The sequence below is a fragment of the Phacochoerus africanus genome, chromosome 2, assembly GCF_016906955.1.
Source record: "Phacochoerus africanus isolate WHEZ1 chromosome 2, ROS_Pafr_v1, whole genome shotgun sequence".
Lineage (NCBI taxonomy): Eukaryota > Metazoa > Chordata > Mammalia > Artiodactyla > Suidae > Phacochoerus > Phacochoerus africanus.
This window is the reverse complement of record NC_062545.1, coordinates 250,448,744-250,469,625: the sequence shown is the minus strand read 5'-3', so window position 1 is coordinate 250,469,625 and position 20,882 is coordinate 250,448,744. Positions and strand designations below refer to the sequence as shown.

At 36.8% G+C, this 20,882-nt stretch overlaps 1 protein-coding gene across 1 annotated transcript in view; it reads right to left on the bottom strand.

Moving 5' to 3' along the window:
• Positions 1-388: 388 nt before the first annotated feature.
• The window catches only part of RAD23B (RAD23 homolog B, nucleotide excision repair protein), a 44,647-nt gene continuing 24,153 nt past the window's right edge, over positions 389-20,882 (bottom strand). The window contains exons 5-10 of the mRNA XM_047768101.1: positions 19,615-19,670; positions 13,248-13,375; positions 10,347-10,479; positions 8,587-8,714; positions 7,779-7,949; positions 389-1,748 (exon numbers count right to left, since the gene is read on the bottom strand). Coding sequence (XP_047624057.1) covers positions 1,635-1,748; positions 7,779-7,949; positions 8,587-8,714; positions 10,347-10,479; positions 13,248-13,375; positions 19,615-19,670 — 730 coding nt within the window. The 3' untranslated portion in view covers positions 389-1,634. The remainder of the gene's footprint in view (positions 1,749-7,778; positions 7,950-8,586; positions 8,715-10,346; positions 10,480-13,247; positions 13,376-19,614; positions 19,671-20,882) is intronic.

Sequence of the window (20,882 nt, the reverse complement as noted above, 5' to 3'; positions counted from 1 at the left end):
CAAAGGCATTTTTGTGTTTATGGAATAAACACATGAAGACTGAACTACTTGATAACACCATGGGGAGAAAAATGGTTTCATTTATTTTCATAAGAGATAGTTACGAGAGTATGACGTAAAAGCTTAAAAGTCATCATCAAACTGTGCTAAGGATTATTAAGAAATTATTTAGGAAGAAATCTATGCGAATTCATCTTCTTAACTCAGTATCATATGGCAGGAAAAAATATTTCTCTAAATAGTATTTTCTATATTCAGGAAAATAGATTTGAAAAACTAAACAAGTAGACATCTTCCCTGCCCCCTGTTTACGATCAAGTAACAATGCCAATGAAGGAGATTTCAAAGAAAAACCTGAGATGAAAAAAATCCAAATAAAAGCCAACAGTGCTATTAAGATTTTTCTTTTAATATGCCATGAGATATCTTGATTGTATATTTTCCAAAGTATTTTTCCAGCCGCATTTCCCAACCCTTCCAAAAGATTTTTGCCAGTCTTTCCAATGCGATAAAAGATGCTGGATTATAGCTCTGTCCACCTTCTCTTTTTGAAAGCAAATAATCCTAAAGACTTTAATGGTCATACATTCTTATCTAATAAGGAAAAACATTTACAAATATCAGAAACCCAGTTTTGAGACATTTGCATTAATTCTGAACTTAATCAGCATTTTGTGGGTTTTAAAAAAGGCAGCAGTTGAAATTCACGACTTGCTGACAAACACATTTCTGCTGAGGAAAGGGGAAAAGAGGGAGAGTGAATGCTGCATTTCTCCATTGGCCCCAAAGTGCTAATTCCACAAAGGGATACATCAAAAGCAAACATGCAACCGTGGTTTTAAAACTTTTTACTGCAATATAACAATGAAGTAAACAGTAATTAGACACCTACCAATTTTTCCCCAAAACAAACCAAAAAAAATGTAAACAGGAAAATAACTCTGCCTATACTTGTACAGCTTCTCAAATCATGTTAGAAGGGTCTCACATTCAATGATCAAGAGATTTTAAAATAGCAGTAATTATTTTCATTTTAAGAAAAGTTTCCCCTTCTCCCCTCCCCCCACCCCAAGTATTTAACATGAAAGAATGGGCTTTCTTACACATTAATTTTATACTTATTTGAAGCAGCAACAATAACCATCAATAATTTGGCATTTCTGTTTACCGTTGCTCCAATTTTTTTTTTTTTTTTTCAATTTCACAAAGCCATTATCCAGTGTTGAAATAGACTGTAGATTCTAGGTAGCAAAGATTCTTTCTGAAACCAATGTTAAGTCAAAGAAATATAAAGCAGGGCATTACACTACACTTCTGGATCTAGTATACTAAAAAGAGTGAAACCTAGGAAAAGTTACCTACTGTTTTATAGAAGAAATAAAGACCTGCAAAAGCTGATTTTTGGTTGTATAATATTTTACACACTGTGTGGATTTGCGGCATCTGCTAATTGAAGCAGACATGCACTGTATTTATCCCTGCCCTATATCCTAGATCCCTCCCTCCCCACCCCCAACAACCTACTACCTTATACCAAGTATTGTGGATATGAGCCCAAGTCATCCCAGACAATCCAGTGAACAAAGTTAGTGTAATGCACTGGTGTGAAGTGTGAGATAAAAAAAAAGTCCCTTTCAATCTTCATCAAAGTTTTGCTGTAGAAGAAAATTGGCAGCCAAGTTCTCATTCTTCTCACAAGCAAAATATGCCTGTATCACAAGTCCTTCAGGAAATCCTAATGCCTTTAACTGGAAGAAAAGAAAGAAAACATATTATAGAGTCTAGCATAGCACTACTGACAGATCATCAGTTGAAAACATACTACGAAGGACACAAAAAAGCTCTAGAGTTTCACATGAATTCATCCTTATCTGAATTCACTGTCCAATCCAAGGAGTTAAGACAGAAACTAGACCCTTTCCTTTAATCACCTACAAAACTTTTGTTTCTTGTTAAAGTTATTAGGCTAACAGATACTTTGATAACATTTATTGGCATTAACACTAAAAATTAGCAGCTGTGGTGGTTTAAAAATAAACGACCCTGCAGAAATCTGTAAATCAAATAGCTTTTAATACCTAGTGAATATAAGGATGAAAGCAAGTGGAGGCGAGTTTAACTACATCATCTAATTATTTGTAAAGAAAGCCATATTTTTCATTAAGGTCAAATATCAACCTCCTTTCCTTATGAACCACTTCATACTACAAAACCTTTCTTTTCACCCACTGCACCAGGCCAGGAAACTTCGCAGTAAGCCAAGCTGCTACAGAAGGATTCTTAACCCCCCATCCCACAGCAGGAACTCCCTTTACATTAGATGGTGATATGAGCCACTTAATTTTGTTCTCCAAGTCTATTAAAAATCACTTATGACTCAATAATTGCTGCTGTTAAAAGCCTTTAAATACTCAGGTCAATTATTTAGTTCCCTAGGTACTCTACATTTGTCAGCCAAATATTATTTATGAGCCTCTTCCTCAACTATCTCAATTGCCCTGCCTTAGACTATACAAAAAAATAACCTTTAAGAATTAGGCAGGTGTTCTGGTCTCGGTGCAGTGGAAACGAATCCGACTAGGAACCATGAGGCTGCGTGTTTGATCCCTGGCCTTGCTCAGTGGGTTAAGGATCTGCAGAGTAGGTCTCAGACAAGGCTTGGATCCTGAGTGGCTGTGGCCAGCAGCTACAGCTTCAATTCAACCCTAGCCTGGGAACTTCCATATGCCACAAGTGTGGCCTTCAAAAGCAAAAAAAAAAAAAGAATTGGGCAAAAGTTCCAATTTGGCACGATTACATTCATCCATTAAAGGGGAAAAAGCTCAAAAATGATTTTGTTACCTAGGTTTTGTCCAGACTACAGCTGGGCTAGCTGAAGTAAAAGATAGATGGGGCACAACCCAACTATGTGCTTCTACAAAACACACACTTTATTTTTTTTTGTCTTTTTTCCCTTTTCTAGGGCTGCTCCCATGACACACACTTTAGATTCAAAGACAAATATGGTGAAAGCAAAAGGCCTGAAAAGATATATACCATGCAAACAGTTACAAAAAAAAAGTTGAAGTGGTTTTAATATCAGACAAAATAGATTTTATGATAAAAACTGTTACTGAAAACAAAGGGAAGTTTATGATGATAAAACAACCAGAAAGACTTCATTACAAACATATAATAAGCATATATAACAACAGAGCCCCAAAATACATGAAACAAAACTGACAGACCTGAAGGGAGAAATAATGGATCCAAGTAAGTAGAAGACTGACAAGGAAATAAAAAACTTGAACAATACTATAAACCAATTAAGCCTCACAGACACACTTTAACAACAGCAAATTACACACCCTCAAGTATACACAAAACATATTCCACAAAGTCCATCTTAGGTAATAAAACAAGCCTCAATAAATTTAGAAGGATTAAAATGGCACAAAATATATTCTCTGACCACAAAGGAATGAACTTAGAAATCAATAACAGAAGAAAATTTGGAAAATTCATAAATATGTAGAAAATGATATAGTCCTAAATAACCAATGGATCAAAGAAAAAAATGGCAAAATTAGAAAATACTTTTGAGATGAACGAAAATAAAACTACAACACACTAAAACCTATGGAATTCTGCTATAGCAATGCTTGGAGTAAAAGTATCTAGCCTATCTCAGAGACACTGCAAGTTCAGTTACAGACCATTACAATAAAGCTAACATCGCAATAAAGTGAGTCACATGAATTTTTGGTTTCATGTGCCAAAAATTCGCCAAAAGTAGCTAACCACCATCTGACAGCACAGTGTTGTCATAAACTCTCAATTTATAAAAAATGCAATTATCTGCAAAGTGCAATACAGTGAAGCACAAAAAGAGGAATGCCTATGTATTAAGAAAAATATTAAATTAATAATCTAAGCTTTAATCTTAAGAATCTAGAAAAAAAAGAAGAAACTAAATCCAAAGCAAGCAGAGGAGATAAAACAGAGACTAGAAAAACAATAGAGAGAATCTACAAAACCAAAAGTTGCTTCTTTTTTGGGGGGCTGCACCTGTGGCATATGCAAGCTCCTGGGATTAAATGTGGAAATGCTGAATCCTTAACTATGCCAGGCTGGGTATTAAACGTATGCCTCAGCAGTGACCCAAAGCACTGTAGAAACAACGCCAGATCCTTAAGCCAAAGAGCCACAGCAGTAATTCCTTTGGTTTTTTTTCTTTAAATCAACAACATTACAGGAGTTCCCACTGTGGTGCAGTGGGTTAAGGATTCAGCATTACTGAAGCTATGGCTCAGATTTGATCCCTGGTTGGGGAACTTCCATATGTTTCAGGTGTGGCCATAAAAAACACCCAAAAAAGAAACAACATGACAAACCTTTACCTAAACTGACGGGGAAAAAAATCTGAAGGTTCAAATGACTAAAACAAAATATAAATGTGGGGGAGTTCCCACTGTGGCTCAGTAGTAATGAATCTGACTAGTATCCATGAGGATGCAGGTTCAATCCCTGGCCTCACTTAGTGGGCTAAGGATCTGGCGTTGCCATGAGCCACGGTGGAGGTCACAGATGTGGCTCGGATCTAGCATTGCTGTGGTTGTGATGTAGGACCGCAGCTGCAGATCCAATTTGACCCCAGATTGGGAACTTCCACATGACGCGGGTGTGGCCCTAAAAAGCAAAAATAAAAGTAAAAATAAATGTGGGACCACCACTAATTTTTATGGAGATAAAAATTTTTACAAGGGAATACTGAGAACAATGGTATGTAAGTTAGATAATGCACATGAAACAAATTCCTAGAAAGACAAAACCCACTCCAAATGACTTAAGAAAAAAACAGTAAATCTGAATAGCCTTATAAAAAGAAACTGAATTGGTAATCACAAAACATCCCCAAAAGACAAGCCAAGGCCAGATAACTTCACCGGTGAATTCTACCAACTATTTAAAGAAAAATTAAATACCAATTCTTCATAAACTTTTCCAAAAAATAGGTGAGGGAGGAACTCATTCTCTAAGGCCAGTTATTACTTTAAGGTATCACAGGAAAATCACAAACCAGTATTATGAATACAGATGCAGAAATCCTCAAAAGAATACTAGCAGACCAATTCCTGCAACATGTAAAAATTATTATACAATATGATCAGAAGGATTCATCCTAGGAATGCAATGTTGGTCCAATATACAAAAATGTATCAATATAATAAAGCATATTAACAGAAAAAAGGACAGAACCACATGATCATTTCAATAAACACAGAATTTGACAAAATCCCACACCCTTTTGTGATAAAAACATCCAACATGCTAGGAATAGAAGGCACTTCCTCAACCCGATAAAAGGAATCTAACTAATGATACCCACAGGTAACATTATACTAAAGGTGAAAGACTGTTTTATTTTCCCCTAAGATCTGGAACAAGATGAGGACGTTGGCTCTCACCACTTCTATTCAACAATACACAGGAGGATCTAGATAAGACAATTAGGCAAATAAATATACAATAAAGGGCATCCAAATTAAAAAAGAATTAAAACTATGTCTACCTACAAATGATACCTTAAACATAAAAATCCTAAGAATACACATAAAAATTATCAGAATTAATAAATAAGTTCAGGAAGGCTGCAAGACACAAAATTAAATTGTATTTCTATATATAACTAGCAATGAGCAATGCAAAAATAAACAATTCCAACTTTAACAGTGTTATAAGAATAAAAATACTTAGAAATAAATTTAGCAAAAGAAGTACGAATTGGAGTTCCTGCTATGGCACAATGGGATTGATAGTGATTCTACAGTGTCAGGACACAGGTTCGATCCCTGGCCTGATACAGTGGGTTAAGGATCTTGGACTGCTGCAGTTGCAGCATAGGTCACAACCATGACTCAGATCTGACCCTTGGCCAGGGAACTATATGTGCTGTGGAGTGGCCAAAAAGGGAGTTGGGGGGAGGAAGAAGTACAAATCAAAGAGTAAAGAAATTTCTGGGGAGTTCCTGTCATAGCTCAGCAGTTAACAAACCCAACTAGCATCCATGAGGATGCGGGTTCAATCCCTGGCCTTGCTCAGTGGGTTAAGGATCCGGTGCTGCCGTGAGCTGTGGTATAGGCCGCAGACGTGGCTCACATCTTGCATCGGCTCGGATCCTGTGTTGCTGTGGCCCTGGTGCAGGCTGGCAGCTATAGCTCCAATTAGACCCCTAGCCTGGGAACCTCCATATGCCGTGGGTATGGCCCTAGAAAGACAAAAAAAAAAAAAAAAGAAAAGAAAAGAAAAATAAGAAATTTTTGAAAGAAACTGCCAACATGGCAATACTCCCCAAATTGATCTACAGAAAAATTCACACAGTATCTATCAAATTTCAATCGGTTTTCTTTTTGTAGAAATTGGACAAGCTAAGGCTAAAACTGATACAAAAAAAAATGCAAGGGGCATAGACAGCCAAAACAATCTTGAGAAAGAGCAAATATGGAGCACTCACACGTCCTGATTTGAAAACTTACTAAAGCCAAACTAATCAAGAAAATAAAGGAATTGCATAAGGATAAACATAGAAATCAATGAAAAAGCCCAAAAATAAACCTTCACATTTATGGTCAACATATTATTCAATTAGGATGACAAGATCATTTAATGGGGTATGAGCAGTAATTTCAATAAATGGTGCCGGGACAACAGGATATACACAGGAAAAGACATGCAAGTTAGATTCCTACACCTTACACCATAAACAAAAAGTAACTCAAAATGGATCACAGACCTAAATTAATAAGAGCTATAAAACTCTTTGGGGGAAAACAAAGGATTAAAACTTTTGACCTTAGGTTAGGCAATGTTCTCTTCTATGACTAAAAGCAAAAGCAAGAACAAAAAAAAACCCTCTCCAACAGAGAAATCAAGAACTGATCATCCTAACCTCACAAAAAGGTTGACATAGACAACTGAGGCAAATGTTAACTGTCACTTCTATTACTTGAGGGGGAAAAAAAAAAAACCAGCACAATATATAAGTATCTTTTTTATAAACCTTGAATACTTGATATGTTTGTCATAAACAAAGACAAATTATAGTACAGATGACTTTTCTAATTAGAATGCACTTTCCCTGATTTCCATCTCAAAGTACTTTGTAAGATAAGACAGGGCAAGCACTACAGTTCCCTATTTACAAATGTTAACAATTGGGCCCAGCGAAAACGAAGACTAGTTAACAGTACCATAAAAACTAGGTTACTGCGGTGCCACAACCTGTACAGGTTGATCTGCTAAGGATGAAAAGAGAATCATGATACCAGGTTCTGATGTTTACTGTATACACATTTTATACAATTCATTTACATATCTATTTTACATTTCAGAGACAACAGTAAGATAAAATTTGAAATATAAATTAAAAAATGGAAAATCTTGAATTAGGCATATACTTTAAGATCAATTTTTTCTTCTTGGGTATTAAAACATCAACGAAATTTTTAGTTTCTCAGTATGTTTATAACTAGGTTCATGCTAGACTGATATTCCCTGCTAGTCCCTTGGCTTCACAAAGAACATTATGGAGAGCAGAGCTGAGAAGAGACTGTCTCTACTACAGTCCCCAGGTCAGGGCTCCATGTGGCTCTGCCCACAAGAGCCATCTCCCATGATGGAAATGCCCTCTACCTGGGCTACCCCAATGCAGGAACTACTAGCGCCATGCGACTCTTAAGCATTTGAAATGTGGCTAGTGGGACTAAGGAGCTGAATTTTTAAGTTTTACTTAAACTCACCCTTTCTATAGCTTCTTTTTCCTGAGGCGTTACTTGAATGTAGTTCATGTGACCACTTCCAGCTTCTGCAATTCCTCCGCTGCCACCTCCACCCCCTCCTCCTTGACTACCAGCTTCTTGAACTGGTTCATTTAACATCTGAATAAAATGTTCCTGGTGTTGGCTAATTTGCTGTAGTGATTTCAAGGACAAAGAGAAACAATATATTGATATAAATGAAGTATCTTCAGGAAAGTAAGAATTCTAATACAAACATGAGAGAAAGCTGTAACTTTGCAACCGTACTACTTAAGAATGATTCTGGATTATTCAGTCATTAAAAAGATATGATTCCTTGTACATTATTAAAGAAAGTTCTGAGTGAAGTAAACAAGAATGAAAAGAATTCAAATTCTCTTTCATCAACTCCCCACCCTCCATCAGTTAAAAAATTACTTGACAGCTATATAATGAAAAATATATGTATATACATATATTATTTTCCAAGCTAATAGGAAGTAGAATGCTATACAAAACTCAAAAATATTTCACGGCCTAAGCATTAAAAAAGCCCATGGGTATGTTTTCTACGAGGCAATGCATCACTAGTGATAAGCTTGGGAAAAAGAGATTTAGGAAGTTAAATGGACTTTTTTGCTAGTTTCTCAGATTCTCTTTTTATCAGTACATTTATCCAGAGCATATTCTACCGAGTGCAGCTTAGAAGAATGGTTTATAGAGTTGGCAGAGGGGAAAGGGTGCTCATGCACTTCTACAAAATGTGATATGCTCTAAAACCGCTTCTGAAATTAACTGATTAAATAGTCACCTGCAGTAACTGAGGATTTTCTCGACCTATCTGTTGTAGCAATGCTGGAAGCAGGGAAGGATTCTGTTGAATAATTTGTCTCATCTGTTGAAACTGAGGCTGATTCCGTAAAAATTCAAGAGGATGTCCTAAAACACACATGAACATTTTTAAGCAAAAACAGCAACTATATATACATATACAATCATAATTTAGATAGTAAACACTGACAAGAAAAAATTATGATTTGAGTTCTCAGAGGTATATAAAATGAATTAAGGACAAAATCTTCAAACTGTACCAGCTTGCAAGCCTTATACTGCAGAAATTACTCTTATTAGCTAAGGTAGGGAGGGGCAGAACACTAAAAGAATGAAGTTTTCCTACACTTGCCCTGGACACTCAATATTATCAAATAATGCCAAGAACTTGTGCCCCGCATGCACTCTATCAAAATAAAAGGTACTAAAAGTTGTTCCTGATGTTCAAAAGTTCCTAAGAAAAGTATATGCAAGGATTAACAAAACCAAAAGAAAACTACTTATTTGAACTGCATACAAAAGAATTACGCTTTTTAAGGTCAATGATGAGTCACGAGAACTTTTTAGATATTGTCATTTCCTAAATTATTAAAGACAATCATTCAAATTAAAATAACCACATGACTATTTATTCCTCTTTATGTAACATCAGTGTTACAGATGAAGAAAATAAGCCACAGAGACTAAGTTCCCAATAAGTGCTGCTGAATGGAACAGCACCCAAATCTGACCTCAAGCTATGGCCTCCTCGTTCCGCTCCCATGCTGATGTCATGAATGAAAGCCTATCCTCCAGGAAACTGCACACAAAGTCCTTAGGGACTTTTGTCAACCAGAACTGACTGCCATAATTAGAGTTAGGAAGCACATATAAGAGTGGCCTCTTCAAAATTAAAAGTTTAATTTATCAATTTTACAGAAGAAAAGAATGAAGAAGAACATTAAATAATTCCTGGGCCTACCACAGGCTCCAGGCTTTGCTTTCTAGTCAAACCTCTGCCAATGGAAGTGTGTATGCTGACCAGTAAAAAGACTTGAATATTCATGATTTGCTTCACCTCTAGAAAGATTTTAAACCTCCTAGGTTTTATTTCCTGGGTTCTATAATAACCAACTAAGATTCTACTGGCTTTGAAATCATACATTTACAGGGAGAGAAAGACACGGTGAGCAAACCATTCTGAATGGCTTCAGATTATAACACTAAATGTATACTGGGAAGCATCTCTTCCTTAGAATAAATTAAACAGAATATGCCCTTTGCCAAAACTGTAGCAATCATTTTTAATATAAGCAAGAATATCTTGGGAGTTCCCATCATGGCACAGTAGTTAATGAATCCGACTAGGAACCATGAGGTTGAGGGTTCGATTCCCGGCCTTGCTCAGTGGGTTAAGCATCCTGTGTTGCCATAAGCTGTGGTGTAGGTCACAGACACACCTCGGATCTGGCATTGCTGTGGCTCTGGTGTAGGCCAGTGGCTACAGCTCCGACTGGACCCCTAGCCTGGGAACCTCCATATGCTGCAGGAGCAGCCCTAGAAAAGGCAAAAAGACAAAAAAAAAAAAAAGAATATCTTTTATATCCACTTGGTATAATTTCTTTTGGGCCCTTCTGTAACATTAGAGCAGAACTTTTTAAAGTTATCAAAATGCTTTGGGAATCAACTGCACCTCAAAACTGTATCAGATTAAATTATTTTACACTAAAAATTTGGGCCATTTGAAAGAGTCCACTTTACCTCCAGAACTTGTTGTTGTTGTCGTTGCTGTCGTAGTTGCTGCAGCTGCAGCCACTGAAGATTGAGGAGCCCCTGTACTAGCTGCTGGAGGCGGGTCAACCACAGCCTGACTTTCTCTATCTCCAGGAATTCCCTGTAACACAATTTTCCAAGTTTTAAAATACCTCATCATTCAAAGGTGATTAAATCTTAGAGTAAGAGCTTCGTGAATCTATTTAATATCCTTGTCTAATTTCTAAAAGCATCAGATGCCTGCTCCAATTAAAACTAAAAGATCAAGACTTACCTGAAATGTGCATATATCCAAATTAAGTTTGAAATGGCCTCAGTGTGGTATAGATGAACTCATATTACTATAATATAAAGTAGCACTGTCCAACAGAACTTTCCATGATGATGGGATGCTCTATAGCTATGCTGCCCAATAAAATATCCATTAGCAGCTACTGAGAACTTGAAATGTAGCTAATGACACTAAGATACTTAAAATTTTAATTTACTTTTAATTTTATTAAATTTAAATAGCTTCTTAAATTTAACAGAACTCAATAGCTATCCCACTAGACAGTACAGATCTAAGGTAAAGTATCTTGTAATTTAAAAAGTCAAGAATTTTGTAATTAAGTCATGGGAATTCCCACTATGATGCAGTGGGTTAAGGATCTGGCACTGTTGCAGCTGTGGCTCGGAACTGATTCTTGGCCCAGTAACTTCCATATGTCGAGGGCACAGCCAAAACAAACAAACAAACAAAAGAAACCCAAGAGTCTTAAAAAATTAAGTATTTATGTGATGCTTTTTCTAATTTTATGGCATTTATCTTCTGAAGTCATTATAACTTAAAATTGCACTAAGACATCTGGAATACCCTACTTAGATGTGAATGATTTATAAGGCTTCTCACATACAACTTATTAAAGTCTTTATGAAATCCTCATAGATTCTGGAAGAGAATAAAGAAGAAAATATTGTATTTGAGTAAGAGATGGTAAGAGTAATTGCTTCCATTTCCCAGTAAAGTAAATCAAAGCCAAAATCATAAACATAAAGAATGAAGGGTAATGAACAGCAGGGTAATGCTTGCTTATATTAGATGTTCACTCTAGGCACTGCAAACAAATGTTTTTGAGAGAGTGTACCAATTCAAACCCTTTGATGGGGAGCTATTAAGTGCTGACAAACTATATGCAGATTGAAGGTCTGAAAGCCTCCATCAAATCCTCAAACAAGTTTGTTCATCACTGCTACAGATCTACTTCAAATTCTCAAATATTTAGCCTTTTATTAAATCTTTATTTCTTCTTTCCATACACTCACCCACACTCATACAGATGTGTCAAAAACTAGTAACTGTTAAAGGTAGCCCCCCTTTTTTAGTTTATGAAACAAACAGTAAATATATAGAATATACTTTAAACTGTTTCATGAACTTACCTCTATTCATTTGCATTTGATACTAAATAGTAGTAGCGATTTTGAAAACAGCGATTCAGTTTTTTTATATCTCAAAATTTCAAATCTATTAGATCAAAATATCTGATACTATTAAACTTACATAAAATTCCAAATCTGGTATAAAGCCATTCAATAAAAGGAAAAGCAATACTCTTATGTAAAATGTACTTTTGGGGGGGGTAAAAGGGCAACCACAAACAGATCTACAATGACTATCAACCCCTCAATTCCAAACTGATAAATAAATGAATTACCAGAATTTTAAAGACTCTCCTCAAGAAGACAATGAGAAAAACATTTCAAAAGATAAAACGATACATATAAAGAAAATGTTTCATGAACATCAGGCAAATAACTGTGGAAGAGCACAGTTTTTTGCTGGAGACTGTGACTTCTGAAACTACACTCTGAAAAAGGAGTTTCTAACAGAGGTACATCCTGAAACAAAGAAATGGGCTAAACTGTGGATGGTATCCCCAAGGAGGTAGTATCGTGGATTTCTACAAATATTTAGGGCAATTCAGACTTTTGATATTACTCTAAAACACCAAAGAAAATTATAAAATAAAATGTTAAGACTAAAAAAAAGTTAATCCATGTTACTGTGAAGTTCTATGCTTTACTTCTGATTCATGTCATTTGTATAAAACTAACAGACACTTACTGTCGTAAAAGATCAAAGGTTTCACTCCACGCCCACAATCTATTTCTCAAAAACCTTTATTAGAAAACAGTAACTTACTCAAAATCCCTTCAACTTTTACCAACTATAAGCCAGCTAACAAATTCAAATGCCAAAGAAACCCATTGTAACATCACACATCAAAGTAAATGCATGATGCTATGTCAGCTAACAGGGAATGGTATCAAGAAAACAATGATTTAAAGAATCTACAATCTAAAATTTTTCCTAAACCTTTATGACAATCTGGGATCTGAGTTGTCCAGATAAACCAGACGTCTGAAAATTTTAAGCGAAATCTCCTAATTTTCAAAAGCTGGCAACTAATTACAAAAAATTTATGCATAGTACAAAATTTGGCATGGGCCTCCAACTTGAAACTTTTGCTCGAAATAGTACATCCAGGATTATGATGGCAGGCCAAAAAAAAAAAAACCATCTAAACTGTTGGATTAGATTTAAAATCCCCTCCCATCCCAGCTGTCATCCTTTGGGGATGACATAACTGGAGTAGAAAGTACTCCTCCAAGGGGATAACCAATTTTACAATCCATTTAGCCACGTTATTTTCTAACTGAAAACCTTATCAAAATCTTTTAGAAGAGGTTATATTTTATTAACACATTAACTTACTAAGAAAAATAAAAGCATTATGTAAATTAGCATATATTATTCTACAAAGAACTGTTTCTGTCCCTTTAAAAATGTTTCTTTGAGATTTCTGCTTTAAACAACTAGAACAAAGAAAGTAAAATGTTTCTCACCATTAAAAGATATTCCACTGCTCTGTCAGGGTTGTTGAAACTGGCTCTCAGGGCTGCAATTACTTGCTCTCGTTCATATCCCATTGACATGATCTCAGTTACCATATTCTCGTAGGACTGACCTGTCACTAAAAAAAGGTGTGTGTGGTTGGAAGGAGGGAAAGAAAAAAAAAACATTTAATAAATAAACACTCTCCACTTAATTATTTATTTTTGGTGGGGGGACCAGACCCATGGCACATGGACATTCCCAGGCTAGGGGTTCAATTGGAGCTGCAACTTCCGGGCACAAGCTATGCCACACTGGATCCGAGCCCCACCTGTGACCCACACCACAGCTCACGGCAACACCAGATCCTTAACATAACCTACTGAGCAGGGCCAGGGATCAAACCCGCCTCCCTGTGGATACTAGATGGGTTAGTTACTGCTAAGACAAGATGGGAACTCCCGCCACATAATTTCTTGAATGTATATATATATATATATATATATGTGCCCAATGTTTCAGGCACTACAGTGCTAGGAATAGAAAGATAAATAAGTTATTAACTACAACATATATATATGGTAGGTAGAATAATCCACCCCCTTTCCCATCTCTGGTAACAATAAATGTTAGGTTATAAAACAAAAAGGAATTAAGGTTGCTAAGTAGCTAGCTGACTTTAACATAAGAAGAATCAAGATTACCTGGCTGGGTCCAATTTTATAATCATAAGGGTCCTTAAAAGTAGAAGGGGAGCAGATGAGAGAGTTAGAGAAACAGAGACAAGGAAGAGAGGACAAAAGCAGGATCAGAGATGCTATGCTGCTGCCCCTGATAATAGAGGAAAGGGCTCTGAGCCAAGAAATGTGGGCAGCCTCTAGAAGTTGGACAGGACAGGGAACGAATTCTCCCTAGTCTCTAGAAAGGAATGCAGCACTGATTTTAGCCCAGCTACCCCCATATCAGACTTCTAACCAACACCATTTAAGCTAAATGTGTTGTTTTATAACACTACTTTGTAGTAACTTATTACAGCAGCAATAGAAAACTAATTTTTTTTTTTTTTTAAGGGCCGCACCTACGGCATATGGAAGTTCCAGGGTTAGGGGTCAAATCGGAGCTACAGCTGCTGGCCTATACCATACCACAGCAACACAGAATCCGAGCTGGGTCTGCAACCTACACCACTGCTCATGGCAATGCTGGATCCTTAACCCACTGAGTGAGGCCAGGGGGTTAGTTACTGCTGAGCCACAACAGGGACTCTCACCACCACATCTAGCATCCTCATGGATACTAGTTGAGTTTGCTTCCGTTGTGCCACAAGGGGAACTGCAAATATAGCATGCTTAATAAATATAATAAAAATGTCAAGTACAAATGTAGCACAAATATAGAACAGAATTAGCAAGGCAGGGAAGGAAACCTGGAAGAGGAGACAGATGAACTGGTCTTTGAAAACAAGTAGGAGGGACATTTTAAGCAATCAACTGTGCTGTAATAAACTCAGTTTTCCTTTGACATTTATTATCAAAGCAGAGGAGAAAAGGAGGCTGGAAGTTAGGGAGTTAGAATGTCTCATATCATGTAAAACCGGTACAATGTCCCAAGCTTTATTATCCTTGTCATTTCCCATAGGATCTCTCGAAACCATACTCTCTCTTCATGGAAATGTCAGAACATTCTGATTTAAAGAAAGCCACCTCTCCCACTAAACTTACACCTACCACACGTAAACCATGTTTTCTTCCCCTTGTGTTCCGGTACCATTCATTCCCTTGCTCATCTCCTCAGAGAACCTCACCCTTTGGTTATCCTCTCTTGTCCATCCCGCACTTCTTTCTGTCCATCTGATTTTCCTGATCAGCAGTTAACTATCCCCTGGAATGACATCCTAAAAAACGAAAACATGCCTCCCCTGACTGCATCCCAATCCTCTTTCAGGAACTAGTCCATTAGTCTGCTCTCTTCCCTTCACAGCCATAGCTGTTTTCACTTCTATGTCTATTTCCTCACATTCGCTCACTAAAACCAGCATTAGCATGTGACTTTGGATCTCAAAGATTTCTGTCTCAAACCATTATCTGCCATCTCCATTTCAATTAACAGCATCTCTATTCATCCAAGTGCTTAAACCAGAAACCTTAGTGATTTCAATTCCATTCCCCATAATCTACTGGCATACCTGGTAGGTCCTACCTCTAAAACATATCCCAAAGCTGTCTAGTTTCCTCTTTCTCCTTGCCTTCACTCAAGGTCAGTCCACAACAATCTCCAGTCAGAATTACATCCTTTCTCTTCTGCACCCAAGCCTACAATTCATTTTTTGGCCACATGGAAAGTGAGTTTTTAAAACAGAAAACAATCTCATTTTGGGCTCTCAACCCTCAACAACATTCCACACACATTCCAACCACACCGATCTCTAGCTTACTTCACAAGGCATAGCTTCTCTTGCCTTTACACACACCAGGCTTCTTTGGTGGTCAATTTCTTTACATATTCCAGTTCTCAATTTAAACATTACAGTCTCAAAGAAGTACTGCCTAACAAAGTGTTAAGTGCCTTTTTCTTTACAGAAGCCATTAATTTCCTTAATGACATTTATCATGATTTGCAAATTATTTATGTTTAAATCTATTTTCTTCCCCCCATTTGAACACAGGTTCAATTGTGCAAGGGACCGTGCCAATTTTGCTTCACCCTGACATATAGGAGACAATCTAAGTTGAATGACTATTTTCCTGCAGAATATTTTTCTTTTTTTGTCTTTGTAAGGGCCACACCCACGGCATATGAAGGTTCCCAGGCTAGGGGTGGAATTGGAGCTGTAGCCACTGGCTTACGCCACAGCCACATGGGATCCGAGCCACGTCTGCAACTTACACCACAGCTCATGGCAATGCCATATCTTTAACCCACTGAGCGAGGCCCGGGATTGAACTTGTGTCCTCATGGATACTAGTCAGATTTGTTTCTACTGAGCCATGACAGGAACCCCTCTGCAGAATTTTTTAATTTCATATACTCTATTATATATATTTATATATATTATAAACTCTCTTCTATCCCCTTGCCCAATTTTATTGAGAAATAATTAACATACATCATTGTTTTAAGGCATATAGTACAATGGTTTGGTTTACATGTATTGTAAAATAATTACAATAGTTAATATCCATCTTCTCATATGGATACAACAACAACAAAAAATTTTTTTTTCTCCTTATGATGAGGACTTAGGGTTTACTCAACAGCTTTTCTGTATACCATACAGTAAGGTTAGCTACATCCCTAGTATTTATCTTAACACTCGAAATTCGTATGTTTTGAGAATGCTCCTCCAATTTCCTACCCCTCCCCCCTTCACCTCTGGAAACCACAAGTCTGACCTCTCTTTCTTTGAGTTTGGGTTTTTGGAATGTTTTGTTTTGTTTTGTTTTTAGGATTCTACATATAAGTGAGACTCTCCAGTGTTTGCCTTTTTCTGACTTTCCTTTTTCAACTTGCATGTTGATGCAAACGGTAGAACCTTTTTATGGCTGAACAATATCCGATTATGTGTACATACACAAGCACACACGTACAGCCTTTATCCATTCATCCATCGATGGACATTTAGGTTATTTCCATGTCTTAGCTATTATAAATAATGCTGCTATGAACACAGGGATGCAGGTACCTTTTCAGGTGTTTTCTTTTCCTTTAGATATGTTCCCAGAAGTAGAAATGATGGATCATATGGTTCTATTTTTAATTTTTGAGGAACCTCCCTACTGTTTTCCATAGTGGCTGCACCAACTTGTATTTCCGCCAACAGTATACAGGGGTTTCCTTTCTCCACATCCTCACCAGAATGTTATCTTTATCTTTTTGACGATAACCCTTTTAACAAGCATGAGGAGATTACTTCATTGTGGTTTTAATTTCCATTTTCCTAAGGACTAGTGATATGGAGCACCTTTTCACATAACTGTTGGTCTTTTGTACATCTTCTTAGGAGAAATATCTACCCAGGTTCTAAGCTCTTTTTATTTTCATTGTTTTTTCAGGTTCTAAGCTCTTTTTTTTTTCATTGTTTTTCTCATCTTTCTTTCTTGCTATTAAGTTGTATGAGTTCTTACATAGCATGATATTAGTCTCTTATTATACATTTGGTTTGCAAATACATTTTCCCATTCCATAGGTTGTTTTTCTACTTTGTTGACAGCAGAATTTTCAATAAAGGTTTCTCATAGCTATAAAAGTATAGCTTAAAAAACTAAGTATCACTGAGTAATCAGCATTTGGTATCTTGTTTAGAGTAATAATTTTTCCTTTCCCATTCCATAGAATACTTAAGATATTTTTATTTTCTTTCTTTTCTGTTTTTGCTTTTTTAGGGCCACACCTGCAGCATATGGAGGTTCTCAGGCTAGGGAGTCGAATTGGAGCTAGAGCTGCGGCCCAGGCCACAGCCACACGGAATCCAAACCGCATCTTCAAACTACATCACAGCTCACGGCAACGTCAGATCCTGAATCCCCTGAGCAAGGCCAGGGACTGAACCCGCATCCTCGGATTCGTCTCTGCTGCGCCACAACGGGAAATCTGATGTTTTTATTTCCTTAATTATCCACTAATACAATTCTAGCACAAAGCACTCAAGTACCAATATACTTTCAGTAATTGAGTTCCCAGATACAGAAACTAGCATTAATAATAAACAAATTTAAGAGCTGGCATATCAGAACTATACTTTTTTAAACTTACTGTTTCTCATTTAATTCTCACAAAAATTCTATATGAGGTCTATTTTCCTCTCCTTTTAAAGATAATGAGGCTGAGGCTTAGATAGGTTAATAATTTGATCAATGGCTAGTAAGCCAAGGTGGAGAGACATAAACATAGCCTGTCTAGACTCCAGAGTTCCCACACCTAATCACTATGCTATGCCTCTTAAAATCATGCTTCCCAAGTAGTCAAGTTATAAAAACTCAAAATAAATAACATTAAGATCTAGTACTTTTTAGATCCTAAAAGCATAAGGGAAATGACTCGTAGAAAAACTAGGGACAATGGACAAAATAATACAGAGCCAGAGCTAAACAAGTAATGATGAACCTTATATATGTCTTTAACAATGAGTTTTGGACTTATCTTCTCAGTTCGGAGGCACTATGAAAGGTAGCAATGACCTCACTTAATGTTGCCTTTTGCAAAGTCCATTATGGCAGAGATAAACCAGTTAGAAGAGTATAATACAAAAGTATCAGTAAGGTCAGAACATGAGAACATGAATTAAGGCAATTAACTGGCAGTAAAAACAAATACTCCAGACTTTAGGAAGGAGAATAAATAGGATTCCTGGACTCCCTGGGCCAAGAGAGGCAGAAGGTCAAGGTTGATGCCAATTCTTTGGTAGAGAGTGGATGATGACGCACCAAAGAAGGGAACTAAGGAGAAGAATCAGATAAGGGAATAGAACTTTGGTCAATTTGGAACCTAAGGAGTTTGTGGAGGTTATAAGTTTTCCAACTGGCAGTGTATTTTCTAATTTTTTTGGCCGCACCCACAGCATATAAACATTCCCCAGCCTGGGATGGAACCCGAGCCACAGCAGTGACAATGTCAAATCCTTAACTACTAGGCCACCAGAGAACTCCTAGTTGGCAATTTAAAGAATGAGTTGGGGATTGGAGTTACGACTTGGGGGAATCCTTACAGTACAGTTGACCCTGGAACAATATGAGTTCGAACTGTGTAGGCCCACTAATAAACAGAGTTTTTTCAATAAATTCCTACTACAGTACTACATGATCCATTAATAATGTCCTTAATAATGGGCGGTTATAGCAACAACAGTACCAGCAATAGTTACAGTGGGAAAATGGGCAATAAACCCAAAACTGACTTTGACAGATCAAGTGTGAAGGGGAGATGGAAAGATACTTATTCAACAGGTGAAATTAAAAGTCAGAATAAAAAGGCATTTTCACTGCAAGAACAATATAAGCAACAAGATGCAGATGGGAACCTACATGGCTACAAGCCAGAACAAGGGCTTGAAAAAGATGAAATGTGAGACAGATTTAGTAACATTCTATACTCATTTCAAAGATATTTTTATTAAAAAAAAAAAAAACCTGTATACAGATCGAACTTCGTTAAAACCTCATTAAACCCCACATTTGGAAAATGGAAAATCATTTACTTTAAGGAAAGGAGTACCCTTAACTCTAACAGTATAATTTAAAAGATTCAATATACAAAACATTAACTGCATTATCTAAATCATTTAGCAGCCTGATTATAAGCAATCATGAAAATGAATACATCAAAAATGAAACCAACTTCTCCCCTACCTCTCATAAGGTTATTAACAACTTAGATACCTACCAAGCGCACTTGTTGCATCTTCAAAAAGGTTTGACCGAGAAGAATCTCCTGATGTACTGAAAAATGTTTTTAGAAAATCATGTATCAGAAAGTATGTAAAATTTACATTAAAGTTTAATAACTGTCCAATATGTAAAGGGAGTCTTTGATTTTAATTCAATGTAAGAGTCTGGCTACAGTGTTTTTAAAAGCTTCCAGATTAAACCCCAAAGCTTTATCCATAACATTCACGGCTTGGGAAGAATTTTCAATCTTAACACTTACTCTGTTCTGCAAATCCATCATTTTATTTATTTATTTTTTTTTTATTTTTTGTCTTTTTTTGTCTTTTTGTTGTTGTTGTTGCTATTTCTTGGGCCGCTCCCGCGGCATATGGAGGTTCCCAGGCTAGGGGCTGAATTGGAGCTGTAGCCACTGGCCTACGCCAGAGCCACAGCAACGCGGGATCCGAGCCGCGTCCGCAACCTACACCACAGCTCACGGCAACGCCGGATCGTTAACCTACTGAGCAAGGGCAGGGACCGAACCCGCAACCTCATGGTTCCTAGTCAATTCGTTAACCACTGCGCCACGACGGGAACTCCCAAATCCATCATTTTAAATGTCCAAAGGTATAAAATAACATCCTTACAGATAGCTTACCATTTAAAGCATACAAAAAAGATAACACACAACTATTTCACTGAAAAAGTTTACAATAAAAGTTAAATAATCTTTAAGTCAAGTCACAGTAAAAGAAATATCAAAAGCTATACATGATAAACAGCCTATGTTGAAAATGCATTAGACTAGAAAGGCCTGGGAAGTCTTTACATAGTGGAATTTCAGTTAGATCTTATAGGTAAGTTTTGAACACAGAAACTGCAAGAAGGCATTCAAGTCAAGGATCAAAGCACAAACAAAAAACGCAGAGGCAGGATAAACCCAAGGCATAAAAGGAGCAGTGGGCAGTGTAAATTAAAACATACACACAACACAGCACACGTACATATCTGTCCCAATTTTAGAAACAGTACACCTCAGTTCTGAGAAAATCCTACAGCATAGCAAAAGCAATGGAAATACCTAAGTTTGAATTCATTAATTACTCTGTAAGCCTCAGTTTCTTCATCAATACAATGAGGTCAACAATGGTACCCAAGTATCCCCAGGTGCGGTGGGTAGCATTATTGCTAGTAAAGTGCTTGGCAAAGTCCTAGTAGCATCATAACACCCAACATGATTGTTATGATTTTAAAAATCCCTTGGTATAATTTTTATATTTATTT